Genomic DNA, 20587 nt, shown 5'->3' with positions numbered 1-20587 from the left:
AGAGTGACAGTGTTGGCAACAGGAAAATCTTGGAACTAGCTTGAAGCGCATTGTTTTATATAAATTCCATGACCTCAGAACACCTGTTGCTGTATCTATTGAGACGTGTTAATGATATACGGAAGCACAACTAAAAACAATGCTATGTGGTAGATGTTGGTTGAATGAAGTCGCGTGTGACGTTGTACAATTGGCAAACCATTAAGAAGAGATGAGTTTTTGCCTATTATTTCAACATTCTAGGCCTAGACGATGTTGTGGTATTGCGTTAGATAAGCAACCAAGCATTTTAAACATTGTTTATTGTGTCTCAGCAAATGTAGAACCATAAATATAGTTTTCACTGGACTGTTTTATAGAATTTTAAACTACTCTACGTAACATGGTACATAAGTTGTGAGCACTTCTTATGCTGAAAGAGATGATTTTATAGTAGTTGTGTTGAGATGGGAAATCAGGCCATTTGCCTTGTTTTTAAGGCAGCTGATCCGTATTGGTTTAGATGCTCGTCGGTTAAATGGACGAGTAGTTCTTGGACAACTGCTCATAAAAGAATAATCAATTCTCAACCAATCAATTCTTATCGTTCCATGTTTTATAAAGCAATGAAAAGTACTTGGCGACAGATAACATTTTCGTTACACTGTTTCAGTTAACAGCCAGCATATGAATAAGTTGTTAAGCTGAGTCAATACATATTAAGATTATTTTACTTTTACTGACAAAAGGGCATTGTTCCGTCATGATGAATTATAAATATTTTAGTTTTGCTCTTTTAAGCATAAGCAGATGCAGTCAAATATTGTAATCTTACGACATTTGAAAAGGGTTGAAGAGCAATGACCTCCACGAAAAGTGTGTTGAAAAAAAAAGCGTATGAGCGCCCAAAGGTATGCAAAGTGCTTAACATTAGCGAAAATAAATGTGCAGAGGTGTCAAACACAGCATTCAAGCACGTTTCGCATGATTTTGTTAAAAACAATTTACAATAGTGAAGTCTGAAAAAAAATGACAATAATTTTGAATTTGCAAGGCACTTGAACCCTTTGACACAACGCAAGCATAGATTATGGTGGTATGTGGATAACGTATCAAAAAAGAGATATGTGAAACGAATGAAAATGAATAAATCAACAAACTTACCGAGAACATCACTGAGTTTTGGAAGAAAGTTTCGGCATTGGCTTGGAACAAACATTCCACTCAAGCTAACATCACCGTTTCATTCGATATCTTGCTATATTTTCCTTTCTTGCATTCCTGTCTGTTGGATTGCTGCAACACAAACACACACGCACCCTTTTATCACCGATAACTCTAATTTCAACCTTTCTCCAGTACTTTTTTTTGTAGAATATCGTTCGGAAGTTTTGCGAACAACTGCGCGTTCATAAAGGGCTGACCAATGCATATGTACAAACATTTATTTCATTTTATCATTTGAACCATTTCGTGTGTGTGGCGAGTGTGCGACAATCAACGAAACGTTTTTTTCCGAACCCTCTTCTGCCACTCTAAATCCTTCCCGGGATGGGGGAAAAAACTGATTAACGAGACAAATATCAACAGCAAAATGGTGTTTGTTTCCAATGTCTCTACCGAGCTGCTGAGAGAGAACCTAACCTTTAGTTGAGCACTCAAAGCATTGGTGAAATCAACCGTAGTAATTGTTTGTATTATCGAGCCCGGCTTATAATCTACCATGCTTGGAAGGCGTCCTTTTTTGAAGCGGAGATTCCCGCCTCAGTTTACTTCTTGGTTAATGTAGTAGAACTGTCGGTAAGACTTACTTCGGATAGACCATTTACGTTCGACAATGCATACGCACTAACGCCCAATGACGGCACCGTGTCGGAACTCACCTGTTGATGCAATTCATTTACGTTCAGCTGAGAGTTTAGAAGGTTCGTGTTACATACGGGCCCTTCGTTACTGCCGGAGATCGATGTGGGCGGTGAAGCCGTTACCAGCAGACCGGTGTAAAGATCGTCGATCGAATGTGCCTGGCTGCTCAGAGACGACGAGATGCCATCGAAAACGGACACGGACGAGGCTGGACTGTCGGCAGTGGCCGGGTACAGTATGCTACTGGCTGTTGAGATCGGTGTCCCATTGTGCTGTAACCTTTGCTGCTGAACACTCTTGCTGGAAGGTGTTCCGATTGGTGGTTGCTGCGGTCGTTGCAGCTCCTCGCCACCGATACTAACACCTCCAGGATTGTTTTGCTCGCCATCATCCACCGCAATGCTTGCGGATACTGGCTCCGCTGTTGTATTGTTTGCGGCTGACGCATTATGCACGGTTGGTTTATGGTTTAGTTTCATGCTACCGACACCCGCTGCGTTAAAGAAATAGTTCAAACGGTCAACCGATTCCCGATCCCGCTCGTTCGAATCCTGGTCAGCCACACTAACGCTCGGTTGCTTCGTTGCGAACACGTTATCTAGGCAAAGGTGAAAACAGACGTAAACATCGCGGCGTCAAGGAAACACAAATCGGCACGAAAGCATGTCACCGGCTAAGAGAACTTGCTCATTTAATCGTAAACCCCACGCCCCCTCGATACACTTCCTTCCCATCCCCTGCACACACTCCTGCCGCACACTATTTACCTCCGAATTCTCCCGATAGTTGCTGCTGTAGTGATTGTAGCTGCAAATCTTGCATCTGCTGCTGCAGCTGGCCTAGCTGATACTCGCGCAAAAAGGTTTTCGCGTCCAGCTCGAGCGAAGAAGCCAACAGATCGGCAGACGTGGACGAGCTGCTACCACCGCCGGACACTCGACTGTCCATGAAATCGGTTAACGCGACACCGGTCCTGGTACCGGAACCGCTGCCAGATCCTACTGAACCGGAACCGGGACTGAGATCGGAACGGTGCAGCTGAGCGTCCTGGGTCTGCTGTTCATGATGCACCTGGTGTGCTTGTTGCATCAAGTGCTGCAGTGACACGGTGCTTGGCACAACTGGCGCTCCCATTGCCCCCACTCCTCTTCCTCCAACAGGAGGTGACGGTGCCGGTATGGCCGTGATTTGAATGTCGTGCGTGTAGTTTTGTGCCTGTTGACGACGCATTTTCGACTCGTTGATGCTATGTATGGTAACCTTTAGCGGGAAAGAAGATAAGGAAGATCATTAATGTACAAAATAATGCTTTGGTAGATATTGCACTCATGTTATATTGCACTTCTTTTTCTTCTTTTTGGCTTAACGATCTTTTATGCGTATCAGGAAACGATTCAGAAGGGTTGGGATACCGATTTTTCGTATGAAATGAAAAATCCCGCCGGTGACTCCCGCCAAATGGTGTTGAATGGCTTTCTATTTTGTCAAAATTGCCATAATGACCAATACTAAGGGATTTATCAATACAAATTTGCCTTAATAGTGCCTTAGTAGGAAGATTTTGTCAATAGGATGCTTTTTTGTAGACTTTGAGCCATTTGACTTGAATCGTCTCTTTCCGCAGAATATCTGGATACTGTCCAGAATGACTGTCCAGAGAGCCAAAATCAAAAGGTATATAAAAAATGGACCACTTACCTCACTGTTGAGCCGCTGGCCTGGCTGTAAGTTTTGCAAGAATGCAAGATCATCGTACCGGGTTCGGCTGCTTAACGTTCCCGTTGCTAAGCTGCCGAGACTGTTGCCATTAAAGAACGCGCTCGGTGCCTCATCGTCGCAACAGTGTGTCGCCAAAGTGCTGGATACATCAGCACCGCCACCGCCCAAATACGACAGACCATGCGATCGTTCCGAACCGATCGCACTCACACTGGGCGAACCTTTAGTCAGGACCGATGCACCATTACCCCCGCCGTGATAGTATCCGGGCGGACCCATCATACCCGCAGTAGTGCCACCACCATACCTGCTCGCCGGACCAGTTCCATGCAGCAGATCCTGTCCGGTGAGGTTGTAATGGTTGAACGATGAGTAATGCGACGATTCTCCGAGGCCACCGGCATTCGTCGTGGCGCTTGGTGAAGATGAAGGCGTAATGAAGATGTCCTGACAGGTACTTCCATTCATGTTCTGCCAACTTCTTCCGGGCGCCATTCCACTACCGAGGCCAACCTGCTGCTGCTGCAGTGAGTTTTGTTTTTGTTTTTGCGCATTCTTCATCTCGCTACCGATGACGGATTTACACTTGCGTGGTCCCATCGTGCTTTCATCCAGCGCCGGTGCGGGATATTGCTGCAGGTAAGCCGGTATGCCAGTGCTACCAGGTACGATTGTCCCAGGGCCGGATGATACGGCTGCTGTGACCTGCGGTACTGCCGTCCCCATCGGATTCTGCATAGTGCCGGACGGTGGCATAATTCCATTCTCCACCAGGTACGCAGCATTGAACGGACGGAATCCGGTAACTTCCGATGGTGCACCGCCCGATACCGCATGGTGCAACGCCGGATTGCGTATCGTAAACATGCCGTTATCGTTTTTGAAAATCTTTGCCGGCTGATCGTACCCGAGCGTCATCCGTGCGCCCTGTACATCTGCCATCATGGGTCCAGCACCGACGCCAGGAGGATGCATGCCTAAACCACCCGCCATACCGCCGTGTCCCATCGGAGCGCTGTGAAACATGGGATTGCGCAGTGTAACAATATTGCTTCCTTCGGCAAGTGGCGCACTGCCCGGTGCTCTTGGGCCACCCTCAACACCACCCGAAACAGCTGTACCGATGGAAGCGGAAAGATTATCGTTTGTGTCCTGATCTTTGCCTTTGTTTTTGCGTCGCTTGTTGCGTTTCTTCCGATCAGCGCCATTTTGAGCGGATTCTAGCAATGGCGATGGTTGCTCTTGGGTCCGCAATGTGCCCGTATTTACCATAATTACCGAATCCTGCCCGGGCATAGCTATCGGTGACATAGGATTAACGACAAACATGCCAGCATTTGATGCGCTACTACCAACAGCACCGAACGAACCGGCCAGTATAGCAGAGGATGAAGGATCTACCGGCGGCACCAACGGTTTTGCCGGTACGCTGAGCTTCCGTATCGATTCGCGCTTCAGCCGCAAAGCTTCCGCCTGTATCGCATCGAGCCGGGTTAGCGTAATGCCGGGCGGAAGATCTAATCCTTCCGCCCGTATGCCACGTTTCAGCTGCTCCATTAGACTGTTCCGAGCCGGGCCGGTACCTCCGTTAGTACCACCATTGTCCACATTGGTTGCGGCGGATGGTCGTGTTGGTTTACCGCTTGCCTGGTCCTTTCCGGCCCCCACCTTCGTCGGCATCGCCATTTGATTGGCAATCTTTTCTTGTTGCGCTTGTGCCTGCACCTTAGCCTTGGTGGCTTTGGCCGCATTTTGTAACAGTTGCGATTGGATTGTTGCCTGGGCCTGTTCGAGCTGACGTATCATTTGCTTACGCTGACGGTTCGACAGCCCGGGACTATCGAGCAGGGCACTAATTTTCTCCACCATTGCTTGGGCCGGTGTTTGTTTCTTTAGTCGCGATTCGGACGCATCTTGGGTCGGGGTCGGCGTTTTTGGAGTACTGTCAACATCATCGCGCTTTTGCGTCTGTTGCTTACCAGATGGGTTCGATTCTCGTTCCTGCTTTATGTGCGCCTTCTTTTGGGAAGCTTTTTTCTCCTTCTGTGTCGTTGCTGGGACGAGCGTTTTCGATTTGTCATGCCCGGTTACGATTTCTGGAGTGGATTCTTTTTGAGGTTTCTGTTTGCCTTGCACAGATACCTCCGCTTGAACCTCTTTTCCAACGGTCGGAATAATCTCTTCGTCCTGCTCCTTATCCTCTTCCTCCTCCTCAATCTCGGATTCGGAATCGTCCATGTTTAGCAACCGGAACGCGTTATTATCGAACTCCGGGTCAATGAACGTTTTAGGCGCTTTCTTACGCAAAACGACTTTGGTAGTTTCAACTGCTGTTGACGATGCTGTATCTACCGAGTTGGAAGCTGGTTGCTGCGATTCAACCTTACTACCTTTGTCTTTAATTATTGCTTTTTCCACCATAGGCTTCGTGCGGGCGTCGTGCTCTTTGACGCGTTTCGGTTGCGTTCCGGCAGCAGCAGTGTCCTTTACCTTCTTTTGCGATTCTTGCGATTGATTCTGCTGCTTACCACCGGATGACGCATTCCCACCACCACCACTACTGCTGGAAACGATGGAATCTTTACTTTGTTTACGATTCAATACCTTTGGCTGTGTTGCTGCCGCTAGCTTTTGCTTCCGACCGTGTTTCGACGGTTTCGTATCCTCTTCATCGCTATCAAGCAAATTCAAGCGTGCCACAATTTCATCAACCTCTTCAATCATTTTGTCCTTCTTGGTGTTACCTTTTTTATTTTTGCCACCTCCGGTTGTCACCTCTGCCTTAGCTTTTGTGGCCGGTTCCTTCTTGGAGGGTGGATTGCTTGTTGGCGGTGGTGGTGGTGGCGCAGTAACGTTATTGCTCTTGCTGTTCCCAGAACCGCTTGCTTTTGCCGAAGACGCCCTTTCCTGTGGTGGTGAATTCTTATGAAAATCGAGCATATTTTGCTTAAGTTTGTGGGCGAGCAAAAGCTTTTCGGGATCACCTTTCCGATCGGTTTGTAGATTCTTGACCAGCTCCGCGCTTCGTCGCATCATACGCTTGTATATGAATTCCTCCATCGGGTCGAAGGGTGGCTGCTGCTGCTGCTGCTGCTGGTTGTTATCTCCTCCCGTTCCGGACTTTTTCTTCGCTTTTGCCGATGCACGTTTGCTTTGCCCATCCGGTTCCGGTACTGCCATCATGGGTTCCAACGGTTGCTGGTACCATTGATCCACGTACTCCTGGATGAGACGTTTCTCCTGCTGACTAAAATCTGCCAGCGGATCGCCGGGTTCCGGCTTTGGCAGCACGGGCATATCCTTGCCCTGCTGCCATACGTGACGTGGAGCCGCCGGGTTTGATGTTTGGTGCTGGAGATCTGTACCAGCTCCGGCCGGTGATCCATTGCTAACTGGAACTATCTGCCCATTGATGAACGTGTAAAGTATTTGATCTTGGTCAGGTGAATCACCCTTGGCCGTAACCGTTACCTGAGGCTGTGGATGGGGTAGAAAGGTTCGTTTGATCGTTACCAGCTGTTGTTGAGCGGTAGAATCGGCGCTGTTGCTACCCAGCTGCTGTTGCTTAAATTGTTGCAAATGTTCCTGCAACAGTTGGTCTTGCTGCTGCTGATATTCGCCTAGATGCTGCTGGCGCTTTTGCTTGAAAATGCTTAGCGTTTCATGTAGCTTGGTAAACTTCGTGGAACACACGTTGCTGGCCGTTTTTCCACCTGGTGGAGGTGGAAGCATAGCTCCGAGCGGTCCGGATACTTTCCGTCCGCCCGTCTCTTCTATTCCTGGAACGGGTGACTTTTGGGTTCCGGTTGCGGGGGCTCCGAATGCTTCCAGCTTGAACGAATATTCCGGTATTTCGCTTCGTATGCTGGTGACGAGCCCGTTGATGGCTGCGTGCAATTCGTTCTTCGTTTGCCGGTATGCTTGCAACTTGAGCGGCAAATCTTTGCGCTCCTTTTTGCTCAATCCCGACTGTTGCTGTTGTAGAATTTGTAGGGCTTGCTGCTCTTTTCTCTGGCAATCGTATAATCGCTGCCGTAAGACCTCCAGCTCGGCGATCGCTTTCAGACTTTCGTTCAACTTTGTCGCTTTCTTCGCCGCGTCCGAGTCTTTTGTTGCGGGTGTTGCGGTTGGCTTCTTCGGTGGTGCCGCTTGCTGCTTCTGATCACCTTTCGACTTGTTGCTAGCTTTTGGCGTGTTACAGCTGGCACCTTTAAATGAATCGTCTCCCTCGATAAAGCGCAAAATGTCGTCGATTGATTTAAAGTACGGTTCCGTGCCTTTACTGGCCGTACCCAGATCTGCGGCTGTGGCCGATTTGGTGGCTTTGTTTTTGGCTCCCTTGTCGGGAACCGTTTTAATGCTGCTGTTTGCAGTTTGAGCGACTGTGTGGCAAATAGCAGGCACGTTGCTAGCTTTACCGGTCGTCACAGACGGTGTGATAGCGCCGTTGCTTACGGCGCAGGATTTTGCTGGTATCGCTTTTGGGTTGGCTGCTTTTTGCTGCTGTTTTTGTCGCTCCTCGTTGAACAGTTTGTCGTTCATCATTTGTTGTTTCTGCAGCTTTTTCCGTAGCTTTTCTCGCGTTTCATTAGTTCTTTGATTATGGTTACATTCCTAAAAGACAGAGATAGAGAGAGAGAGAGAGAGAGAGAGAGAGAGAAAAAAAAGAAGGAAAAAATAAATCATTTGCTCACGAAACCGTCTTCCGGTTTGAAACTAACTAAACATACACTCTGCCCGAACAGGGTACAATAGTAGCAAACGCACGACCCTTCCGCTTTATCACCGGCCGTACTGGGCGGTGGTGCCGTCCCACGATGGCACGATTTCTTGTGATCCTCCTTCGAATTGGTTGTGGTGGTTGCCTGCGCTGTTGCTGTACCGGGGGTCGCCGTCGCTCTCGTTTTTGCGACCGTGCCAGCCTTTGGCGGTGGTCCTATATGCGAAGGCAAAACACTACACGGGCACAATTTGCTGTTTCCGCTGGTGTGCGTTTGGATCGTTGGTGTGGCTGGCCGCTGTGCGCCAGGAAGTGCCTTCGGTTTTGTAGGTGTTGATGCATTTCCGCAAGCGGATCCTACTTCCTGCTTTGGAGCAGTTTTTGAGGCTTTTGGGGCCGGCAGTTTACTCGCAGCGAGCTCAGCAAATGCGGACAGTTTTGCTGGTGTTTGTAACTCCGGATGCTTTGACTGGACCGCCGATTGTGAACAGTCAGCAGACGGAATTGGCGTACACTTCGAGCTACTGTTCTCATTGAGTGACGCTTTTGACGGAGAAATGGCAGTTACTGGTTCTGGTGCACCTGCATCGTGCGTGATAGTGACACCACCCTCTTCCCGGCAACTCGAAGATATCACATTCTCTTTCTTCGGCGTTTCAACCGGTGCATTACCATCGGTCGTGTCGGTTTTCTCTGTTGTGGAAGCTATTGCTTTCGTTTGATCGCCTTCTTGTACATCTACATTCAAATCCACTTTTGACAGTTCGTGCGAAATGCCGGCAGCGGTGCATGTTTCATCACAAAACACTAATTTGCACGGGTGGTTCATACCGCCACCCTTTTCTAGCAACCTGTTCCGCTCCTTCAGCAGTGCTTTCAGCTCCATCTCTAACATGCTGGAAAGAGAAAGACATAAAATTAATACATTAAATGAAAAATATTTTCCTTTTTAAAAGCAAGCAAAAACACAAAAAGGCAAAACTTTACGTCAAAAGAATTTCGGTGTTGGAGTACATGATGCTGTATCTCTCATCAACCACACACTGCCATAGAAACGCGTAAGAAACGACAGAGATGCGACATTTTTCCGAGTTTTCCACTCGAGGAGCCGAAATCTTTTTGACATAACGTTTTTGGCATATCTTGTTGCCATTTTCCAATCCCGTTTTTAAACCCTATGCACCTTCCTATCAAGGTATCATGGTATTATTTCGCACACAAAATGAGTTAGTTATTAGTGAGTAATGATAAAACGTGTGCCCATGTTTTATCGGTAACGCATACGTACTTTGTGCGCTGGGTCCACGAATCTCTCGCCATTGGGTCGTACTGTTTCGAGAGCGATTCTGACTTGGACAGAAATTCTGTCACACAACTGTTGCACGTACAGGTGCAGCCTCGGGTCTCCGCTGCCCCGCTCCCGTTAGGCAGTTGGACGGTGGAGCTAACCATTGGTTCGATAAACGTTGAGGCAGCTGTCGCAGCCGCCGCAGCAACAGCCGCAGCCACCGATGCAGCCGAAGCAGCAGAAAACGAAAAGGATGAAGACGAAGATGAAGAAGAGGATGAAGATGATGATGAGTTCGAGCCGGACAGGCACGAGGGCGTCGAAGAAGACGAGAAGGATGTGCCGGACGAGGCGCCAGTGCACGGTGCAAGTAACGCACCATTCGATTCGAGCTTTTGCATCAAACATTCTCCCATCCGTGTTGGCGACACGGATCGTTCCCGGTACCGCTCATAACGCTCCAAATCAAACACAATGTCATCCTCGCTGACGAGGAAAAATTTCGTAAAATACTGATAGAAGACATTGCGCGGTGGTGGCTGCGTGTCGAGCATGAACCATTCGGCCAGATCGGAGGCACGCGTCTTCGGCAGATTGAGGGTAGAATTTTGCAGCGACCAAAACATATCGACAAACTGCAACGGGTGCATCTGATCGTCCAGCTCCTCGTGCCAACGCTTGTTCGCGTTATCGCACAGCTTGCGCAGCGAGTTGCGTGCCTTCGTGTTCCAATTGCCCTTCATGATGCGGCGCGGCTCTTCACTGACCGGTTGGTACGAATGGATCAGCAATCGGGACAGATGGATAGGATAGTTGAGGGCAATAATGTTGATCGCGACACGGCAAGCTATCGACGCACAGGGCGACGCTTGAAACGTGCAAAACCGGGACGGTTCCAATGTGCTCCACCGGTACGGTTGTCGATCGGGCAGATGTTTAAATATGGCCCACGCAATATGGTACAGCTCGTCTTCCTCACTCAACGATTCGATTAGCGGCAGATAGTCGGCCGCTTCGTTTGCAGCGAGCGCGTTCTTCGATTCGTCTGCCTTGGAGTCATCGTCATGCTTCTCTGCACTGTGTTCTTCGTCTTGGGAGGATGTTGCTGCATTCACACATCCGTTAGGCTTTGCCGTTTCACCGCAAGATAGTCGCAACGATGAGGACAGCAGCTGAAGAATGTTTGGCGGTCCAGTTTCCTCCTCGCTAATGCTTGGTATCGGTTTGCCGGGGCTTTTGAACAACATTTCGATCACCATTTCGGCACACGTACACATGCCGTGCCGCTCGTTAAATTCCTTTGTCGGCCGTAGTGTGTATACTCCGCCACCGATAATGCATGACAGGCAAGCACAAACGCTAGAAAAACGAGGGAAAAAGATAATAAATTTTCATTTTAATTTAAAATCAAGGTTTCTCACTTACATGTTGTGCTTGTTGATTGGCAGGTCGCATTCGGGACACTTGATAGTGTCGGCCACGTTCGATAGCCGCGAACTAACACCCGGTATCCATTTCGTTTTCAAACAGTGCACTACGTACTGCCACACCAGCTTCCGGTTCTTCAGTTCTAACCATTCCGCGATCGGTCGTTCGGGCTGTTCGAACAGTTCCGGTGCGTTCGGTGTGTAGCGAGAACTACGAATCGCTTGCATTAGCCCGTGCAGCGTATTGATACGCTTGCGCCGCTCACAATCCTCCGGCGACCGATGGTACTCGTGCAGTAGCGGCCACACATCGGCCCACGAAAGCGAAATGTCCGTCATTTCCTTGTCAAACTTCAGAAACCGGCCCACCAGCTCCTGATACTCGCGCTCGGGCAGGGAACCGCGCAGCCGAAGCATACACTCGGGCAGTATGCTCTGCACCTCGAAGTAAAAGTAGCGCTGGAAGATGCGCTGATTGATTAACCACCAGGTCAGCCCGAACTTGCCCAGATGGCACTGCTCCAGCACGTTCAGCAGCGGCGTAACGGTACGGGCGGACTGGCGCAACTTCCGGTAGCCGTTCACAATGTACTTTAGCACTTCGGGCGCATTAAACTGACGGCTACCATCTTCCGGATTTTCGGTAATCAGATCCTCAAACCCAACGCAATACACCTGCACGATCGAACGGAGCTGGAAGCAGAGCAGTTCGAACAGCTGATGCGGATCGCGAGTGCTCAGCACGTTCGTGAGCATCACGAACGCCATCTCGTTCGACAGCGGCAGGTTGGATGCGAGCGAAATCTGGATCATGTTGTTACTGCTAAAGCGCAAATCCGTCAACCACTTCAGGGACGATTTGCTCATCAGCTCCATGTACTGATTGTATAGCGCGTTATCCTCGGATCTGGAAGGTGAGCGTGTGTGAGAGGGGGGAGAAAGAAAGAAGGACAGATAAGTAAGCCGTACACGGTGGATGCCCATCAAACCAAGCTAATGTCACTTACTCCGGTATCAGATCGTAGTACTGCTTCATCAGTAGCTGCAAACGGTCCCACAGTGAGTTGTACTGGCAGTCCTCGGCGTACAGTTGCATCACCACTTCCCGCGACACGAAACACATGCGGCAGCAGCAGTTGAGCGGAAACGAATGTTCGCTGTGCTTTTGCTGCTGATGCTGCTGCTGGCATTCAGAGGAAACAGTTGTGTCCGGCTGATTTTCGTTTTCACCGTTTTCGTCCACATCCACCACGGTCGTCTGTGCCAGCAGATCCACATACTCCTTCCAGCTGCGGCCATAATGACAATCACCCATACAGGTTTCCTTTGACACTGGTACACTGTGCGCGGAAAGGGATGTACCTTCCGGACCGTCCTCGTTGGGAATCGTAGCCGCAGTGGTTACCACCGTACTGCCACTGGTAACACCACCGCCACCACCAGTTTCTTGCAGCAAAATAGACATTTTCCACGCACACACACACGAACGCACTCACTCACTCTCCTCCTTGCCACTCTCTTCCTGTCTTATGCGTATTATTATTGTTTTCTTCCGGTTGCCACACGAAGGTGTCCTGTGCCCCGGTGTTGTTTCGATACCCAAATCAACCCCAACTGGCAACTACGACCGTACAGCAAACATACATAGACGCACGCACGCACAAACACACAGTTTTCACATCGGAAAAAGGTGCGCACCTACAACTTCAATTCGCGTTATGGTCACACAACCCGTGAGAAGGAATCGGGTTAAATGCCGCGCACTTTTCTACTGTGTGGTAGCGGAGCCTATCCTTAGAATACAATCCTGCCGGAACCGGCGAGCCCTGTAAAAATTCACTGTAAATGCACTGTAAAAATTCAATTGTTTTCTTAAATAACACCGCTTGGTCGAGTGTGACAATTGTGCCGTAGTTAAAGTGGTAGCTGATCCGAAATCACCAGCAAACAACGTGTATTCACTAGCAGGGTTGTTATGCGGGGCCCAGGTAACGAAAGGTATCGTACTTTTGACAGTTTAACTATTTGACAGATGAAAGTCTTGTTTACCTGAACAGTTGAATTAAATGGTGGAAAATGCAGCCAAAAATTTAACAAAACATGCTGAAAAATGTGTTGTTTAGTTGTTTGCGATGATTTCTGCTTGTTTCATTCAGCATTCGTCCATTTAAATCAAAATGGTATGAATTGATCCATGATGGCAGTTGAATAAATTCTTTTGACAGAACGTATTCAATTACTGTCAAATTGCTTAGAAAATATTGATCCGAATTCCGAGCATTTGAAAAATCTGGTGTTCGTGTATTATTATAATTTAAATTTTATTGCTGCAGCGGATGCTCATAGCTGATTGGTAAGCACTTAATATTTTAACTCTTGCTAAGAATGTGCACAGATCGGATGTGCTGGGTTCGAAAATTGAAGCATAAATTTGCTCCGAAAAGCAATGCCCAACAAGCCACGATTACACGTGTACAAAAAATAACGGATTCGACTCGAGAAAGAGTTTAAAGTTGCAGATGTTTATTACCTTCATATTTCAGCTTCAGAATCTCGAATCATCGTAAAATAAAAATAAAAAGTTTTCATTAATTTCATGTATAACCATGATCTTCTAGGTTTTCGGGAAACAGATCGAAGCAATGAATCGTTCATTTTGAGCATCTGTCGGGTAAATTTATAAAGATAAAAATAAACCATTGCGCTTTTTATTTACTGTTCTGTACTGTTTCTGTTATTTTTTATCGGTGGACTGGCTATCCGGTCAAAAGTAAATTCAGTCAAGAAAGGTAGAAATACCCGACCAAAGGCTCCGAAGGTGATCTGCTGGAGGTACAAAGTAATGCTTCTCGTAAATCGATCAAAACTTGCTCCTAAAACCCTAACATATTCAAGTAAGATATTTGCATACCTTTAGGCGTTCAGGGTGCACTTACGCTGAATTACATAGAGTGAAAAATTAAGCAATTTAGTTGGTTTATTTATTGCATAACTACTGATAGCTAAACTTATTTAAAAAGGTAAAATACTAAACAATAGAATGTGTGGTAGAGCGGGAATCATTTTGTGCCCGGCTGGCCCATTGTGCGTATGCTAGCACACGAGCACCCTCGTGACTTCGGCATCAACCGCATTCGCGAGCGAAACACGTTTACGGCTGGACGTGCGTAAGCAGTGCGTTCCCAAGTGAAGGTCGTATAACTGTATAGGTGGCCTATAATAACACCAAACCCCAGGTGCGGGATACTCAACCATCATCGTGAACCTGTGCCATCCAGCTGGGCTCGACCCAAAGAATCGGCAGTGGCCAAAGTGTCCTTTCGTCGTCGTATCGTTTGTTGTTGTGTAGGCTCGTGCTGCAGAAACCGACAGTTCTACGCTGTAGTGTTGTGCGCTTCAACGCCTTAGATTACGCCACTCGACGATTACATCCCATCAGGTCCCACACCGAGTGTACCGAGAGCCCTGTGTTGTCTAGTGGAATGTTTTGTTTGCTAAGCTTGTGAGAGCATTGCGTAGGATGTGGTGAAGTGAAGTGTTTGCTAGAGAGCATATCTGTGTGTACCTGGTACGGTCGATATGCAACGTATGCTAACGGTGGCATAGCAAAAGTGACGAAGTCATAGTTCGAAAAGAAAGTATGTCACCAAGCTTGTGAAGTTAGGCCACTAGGCTAAAAAGCGTGAGAGTGTGCGTTCAGAGTGCAGTACAGTGGTCGGTTTGACAAGTGCAGCAACCCGGAACAGAGAACTGCCCCGGGAACGCACACCCGCACGTGCGATTCGATCAGGAATTGATAAGATACAGGCAGCTACAGAACGAAGCCGTTACTCAGCGGTAAGATAATTCATCATTTTGTCAAGTAAAAGCAGTAAACGGCTTTATAATGTGTAAGAAGGCTGGCGCTTATCATCACGGTGACTGATGTTTGCATTACAGTGGTCACAACTGTTGTGTAGCAGAGGTCAAGGGCGAATCTGATAGTGAGGGTCTTCATATGGACATCAAAAAAGCGTAGTAGAAGTATTCTTATGATTCAATTTCTTAGAATTACTAACGTTGGTTTATAGGTATGAAGTAGAAATGCAACAAACCCTATTCGTTCCAATACTGCCTTTTGGTCCTGGAGATGGTACACTTTGTACCAATCGTTTAAAAAAATATCCATAATTTAGGAGTTCCAAGGGTCAAATTGACTAGCGGCGAGGACTCACACACATTAATTTGTGAACAAACACTTATTTCCTTAATTTATGAGCAGTTTGGTAGGAAGATAAAATGTACGAAAGTAGCCATGTTACCGTGTTTGCTTCCCATATCTGCCGATAATTATTAATTCCCCTTTTGATGAAGGGTAGATTAGAAGAGGATTAAAAGATATGTGATAACCAGATGCACCGTACCATTCTCGAAACATTTGATAAGAAAATTAAAGTCACAATAAAAATAGCAATGATTTTTTAAAGGAAACACTATCGAAGCAAACGGGCACTTTTGATAGAATAATGTCAATTAATACCACCTAGCCTTATGACCTTTACGTTTTCCGAATGCGAGCCGAATTTTAATCGGATCGAATGTTTCTATCAATTTAGTCACTACGTTTGTTGTTCCGTGCGAATGGGTCGTTATTAAAGGTGACTTTGTTGATGTTTTGCTAAAATAAGACCCACGAAAATGGAAGGTAAAAAAGGCTGACGGTTAATTTGGTGATCGCCGTAGGAAATGGTCCACGTCCCATCTCAAGGTGGCAACCCCGTTCAAGGTGGTTAAGTTTGGGTGTGCGATTTCGCTTTAGTAAATGGAACTATCAGCTGGTGATTAATGTTACCAATAATTGCAATAGGAATGTTAATGTTGATTTTTACAAAAGTGTTTCTCTCACTTCATGCTGACAAAGAGCATTTGTCATGTGGATTGCATAATTTTGCGCGTACAGAATATATCGACCTGAATCGCTTGTAATATTAGACTATTGGGCTCCTTTATTAATCAACATAGGTAAAACGTACCGAACTTTCTCGTTTGCGTTGCTCGGCAGAAGATGTGTTGAGTTCTGACGCCAGAGAGCTCTACCAACAGGTATATCGGCACAAAAACTTCCTCCATGAGCAAATTAATTAGAATCAGGGTGGATGCCCTGTGTGTGGTTGCACTACCGGTGCGAGTAGAGCGACTAGGCAGCATGGGAATAGTAAGCCCACGTGAAACCCGGACTGTCAGAGTAGATGAGTAAGTTAAACAAACTTTGGAAGCTTTTTAAGAACGTTAGAAAGCAAACCTCGAACCATATCTGCTAATAAGGTAGCTAAAGTTTAGCGTAAACTTTTGTGAATTAATTACTCGCATTTTGTGAAGCTGAAATTTACTTCTTATTGTGGTTAAGTTCATAAATATCTACCTATAAGATAGTATTTTCCCATTGGAATTGCAGGTGGGTGTTTCTGGAAGAAGTGTAGCCAAGTTTCGTGTGTCGACTCTGGTGACCTTTTCCCAGTCTTGCTGTAAAGACTAATGTAGTTCATGGCTTTCCTAGAGGCCGTTCGTGCGTGCGTGCATGAAAGTTTGGAATATGTTTTATCTACCATCATCTAGCACTGGCGATGATCGAGCTCGGGTGTTAGATTCCTCATGAGACTCATGCCAGTGTGACAGGTGATAAGTGTTTTATCATTTGCTATGTGTCTTGTTTGGATTGTTATAATGATAACTTTATCATCATTGCTGGCCAGCAATCAAAATAGTAACGATGTAAAAATCAATAGGAATAGTTAGTTGATAATTATTATTGACCAATAAATTTTGATATTGATGTACACAAATATTTTTTTAAATTAATTAAACCGTTATTACTTAGTATATTAAAAAAAAAATCTTAAGTTTGTAAATCACACAATAAAATCAAACCAATTCACCCAATTTTTTTACTTTTACCACCTATGTGAGTGTGTGTTTTTTTAGGATCTATCTTTTCTATGAAACTTGTTAAATTATAATGATGCTTTGTAGACAGAAAAGCTTCATGTCCTGAATGCATTATTATCAATTGTGCTTCGCATCATTGGAAACATGGAACGAAGCACAAGAAGAGATGTCATGAGCATGACATTGAAATGTATCGCACAGCCCCGAGATTCAAGCGCACAGAATGTTTGCGAAACACACGGGAAGACAGCTTGACACAGCTTCGTTTCGAGCCTTGAAGAAGGACGCCTGACGTGAGCTTATAATTTGCCATTGCTACCGTCTTTTTTTTTTTTTTTTGCAGGTGTCATCCGGAAATTGTATTGTCCATTTTGGCAACTTTTTCACCGTTGAATGAATAATTAAAATTTGAAACTCATTTCAAAAGCTTCAGCAGCGTCCATCCGGGAGGAAGTCTGTTTTGATGCCTTCACAACACGTGGTTTGAACGAGAAGACTGACAAAAAAACAATCCGTTACGAAGGTACCTCAAATTTCCAGAGCACAACTCAATCAACGTTCCAATAGGATAAGCTTAGGTCCTGAGGAACAATCCTGACTGAGGGACAGGTGTTACTGTGCCAACATTTTTTTTTTGCTCATGTCGGCATTACGTGTTCTACAACTCTTCCCCAACATTTATGTGTTTCTTTTTCGAATATTTGACTTCAAATCATCGCTATAAAAGTTCAATTTATTGCTTCAACAGTATGTGAATCAGTTTGACACACTCTGCGCGTGAAGCATGAAGCCGGCTTTTACAATCTTACAGCTCCACGAATGACATCATACATCTGCTACGATGCACTTTGCTGCTTCATCGCTTGGTGGGAGAAGTGCACAAGAACGCGAATTGTTACGATCACACGACCACAAGCAAAAGTCACCCCACCACCCGAAGGTCAGCAGCTGGGCATTGGGGTTGGTGGGATCGAGCAGTAACGCTGACGAAGGTTGTTTGCGTATTACTATGGGTCCGTTGGAGTCTTATTCAACCTTGTTCCGTTTGCCAGAACCTGAAGGAAGTGTGTAAAGATGACATAATACAAAACAAAATACCGCAAGAGTCGCAAAACAATCGATTCTGCCCTGGGGGGGGGGAAACACCGATGGTTGATTGGCGTGTATGCGTGTATGCGTCCAGTCTTTTGGGGGATGCTTGATTCGAGACAACATAAAACGAAGCAACAAAAAAACATGCTGACATTGGTAGGAAATATGAGTTTTGATCCGGTGTGTCTTGTTTTTGTCAGTCAGAAAACGGTGTTCCACCGCTGTGGTTGCATTGCGGAGCTTACAAAGTTTGTTGTGACTTTGGCCTAACTGAAGTAAGGGACTGAAAGGGTAGATCCAAAGGGCCAGGTGGACATCGGAAGTGTTTCGGTTGTGCATTTTATTGCTCGGTGTGAATGTTTAATGCTGTTTGATTCTTCTCACCCTAGACGTGGCGTGGCTCGTTTTTTGGATAAGCTTGTTCTGTCCGAAAAAACCGATCGAGTTAAACGTGAAATGTGAGGAACCATTAGTAAACGGTGAAGGTTTCGTCGACGAGGGAGAAGTTAGCGAACGAAGTTACGCGGCGTGTAGAATATGTGTGTGTTATGTTGGAGGCAAGCGGTCTCCCAATTTAGTTGTATTGTGGAACAACGCGCAGTATATGGGCTAGACCTAAACTTAACGAAGGTCAAAACGAAGAAGCCGTAAAACGGCACCAGATTGGAATGGCTGAATGGTTGAAGAAGTCGTCGGCTGTGATGTGATCACCAGCGTGCTCATTTGGTAGAAGCTGGTGAATAAAGAATGGCATCATTATCTTGGTAGAACTTTTCACACCGATGTGGGGCAAAAGAGTTATACGGGTTCTTACAAAATGGTATCGCTCAACGAATTTCATCGAATGTATGGTGAGGGTGCCCCAAGTTATCACTCAATAATACAATCGATTCTTTTGTATTATCGGTGTTCGTAGATACTTGTCAAGTTAAGGCTAAGGATATAGTGCAGACATAGTTGTCACCTGTAAAAAAATCAAGTGAAGCAAATGGCCTATTAAATGAACCTTAATTTTAATTGATTTTCCTTACTTGTTGTGCTACAATCACCAAGCATTAAAACTCGCGAGTTGGTCCAATGTAAAAAAAAAGAAGCTTTTGCGTAGTAAAGCCGAAGGTCATCCCTTCATTTGTCGATAAACATATTAAACGCCTACTGACTGAAACGTTCCCTCAAGCATTCATTACCTTATTTCAAAACACTCTGTTTGATTCGTTCGATTCGAATAATTGCTAGCGAGCTGGAGCCCTTACTTCCCTCGGTGAACGATCAATATGTGCAGAAGAAAACTGTCGTCAAACGTTAAATGTTGCTCGCTTTGTTTTCTCCCTCGTTCGCTTTTGTCGGTGGAAAATCGATTAAATTCCAGCCAGACAAGCTGGCCGGCGCCATCCAGACAGGGTGGAGAAGCAAACCCGGGACAAGTATGGGAAAGCAAACTGTCTGCCGGATGAGAGAAATGGTTCCCTTTTTTTCGTGTTTGTTTTCCCCCAACACAGAGGACACAAGACAAGCGCACCCGGCAGAAGATGGGAAAAATGGTGCTCTACAGATTAGTGTCAGGTGATGCTGGTAGCAGAGATGATCCTTGGAAGTGTTTGGCTAAGCCTGGTAATTGAGTGCGGTACGGTTAATTGGTTGCTGCGGTTGATGATGAAGAGCTTTATGAATGCGTTCGGTGTTTTGTTGGGATTAGAGTATAAAATTTTGAGCCGGGACGTTTTTTTTTTTACCGCAAACAGAATATTTGTTATCGAGTTTTGATTGACTGTGGGTGTGATTGGAGTGTTGGAACATTAATCACCGATCAATAAACAATTTATTATTGATATGATTGATAATACAGCTGTTACAGAACAATAATACAGTAGTAAACCGCTGGATGGTACTTGTAAATAAAATTGCATAAATTTAGGCGTTTTACCATTGAGACCATCTTTTTTGCATAACGAACCAATACGACAATAATTTTGTTCCCCCTTATTCATAATCAATTCTTGTTTATTTACCGATACGTTTCCAAATTTAACTTGTGCCACTTGTTGCTCTAAAAATTTGGCATAATTTATCATGTACGATCCGCTAGACCGAGTGTGAAGCGCGATGATTGAAATGCTTAGTATTCTGCGTTCCGAGGAATCACTCACTTCCGTCACCTTCTAATAGCGCTAATTACGCTCAACGGGTTTGTACATTTTTTCCAACCCAAATACTGTGACACACACACTCCCTATGCATTTTTCTCCCAGCTCCTGCAGTAATCTCCGCTCATAACTTGCCATTCTACATGTTGGAAAATGGGGTTTTGGGCCGCCTTGGTGTAGAGGAATTCTGGTCATGGTTTATTTTTAGCGAACATGATCAGCGCAACTGCAGCTCTGTGTGCGTAGTGCTCGTGGTGCTCGTATATACAAACCTTGTACGCGATATTCTGACTGTCGATGGCAATCCGTTAAGTGCTTCTTTGCATTCCCTGCACGAAGAAATCTGCTATCGATAGTAGCGGGTTCTCAGTTTCTTCCAATACGATCGAAACAATTGGTCGTAATCAAGCACCGAATACAGTACAAG

At 46.0% G+C, this 20587-nt stretch overlaps 3 protein-coding genes across 3 annotated transcripts in view; all 3 read right to left on the bottom strand.

Annotated features, from left to right (window-relative positions):
* The window catches only part of LOC126558283 (serine protease snake-like), a 483926-nt gene that overhangs the window by 99069 nt on the left and 364270 nt on the right, over positions 1-20587 (bottom strand). The gene's annotated exons all lie outside the window — the stretch shown is intronic.
* Positions 1-20587, bottom strand: part of LOC126558685 (alpha-tocopherol transfer protein-like) — a 332449-nt gene that overhangs the window by 110051 nt on the left and 201811 nt on the right. The gene's annotated exons all lie outside the window — the stretch shown is intronic.
* Positions 75-12464, bottom strand: LOC126566626 (uncharacterized). Its single transcript, XM_050223276.1, has 8 exons — positions 12007-12464; positions 10998-11906; positions 9573-10931; positions 8286-9180; positions 3544-8178; positions 2613-3105; positions 1791-2443; positions 75-95 (listed from the first exon to the last, which is right to left on the bottom strand). Exons 1-8 carry the CDS (start codon positions 12462-12464, stop codon positions 75-77), a joined length of 9423 nt encoding a protein of 3140 aa, XP_050079233.1.

The sequence above is a fragment of the Anopheles maculipalpis genome, chromosome 2RL, assembly GCF_943734695.1.
Source record: "Anopheles maculipalpis chromosome 2RL, idAnoMacuDA_375_x, whole genome shotgun sequence".
Taxonomy (NCBI): domain Eukaryota; kingdom Metazoa; phylum Arthropoda; class Insecta; order Diptera; family Culicidae; genus Anopheles; species Anopheles maculipalpis.
Note: the sequence above shows the minus strand (reverse complement) of the source record. Positions and strands in the feature narration are given on the sequence as shown.

What these genes read in the sequence shown, in the direction of transcription:
- LOC126566626 (XM_050223276.1), bottom strand. Translation starts at nt 12,464, where the DNA reads ATGTCTATTTTGCTGCAAGAAACTGGTGGTGGCGGTGGTGTTACCAGT. An exon ending in TACTACGATCTGATACCGGA is followed by an intron (nt 11,907 to 12,006) that starts GTAAGTGACATT and finishes CTCACCTTCCAG; the next exon opens with ATCCGAGGATAACGCGCTAT. An exon ending in CCAATCAACAAGCACAACAT is followed by an intron (nt 10,932 to 10,997) that starts GTAAGTGAGAAA and finishes TCGTTTTTCTAG; the next exon opens with CGTTTGTGCTTGCCTGTCAT.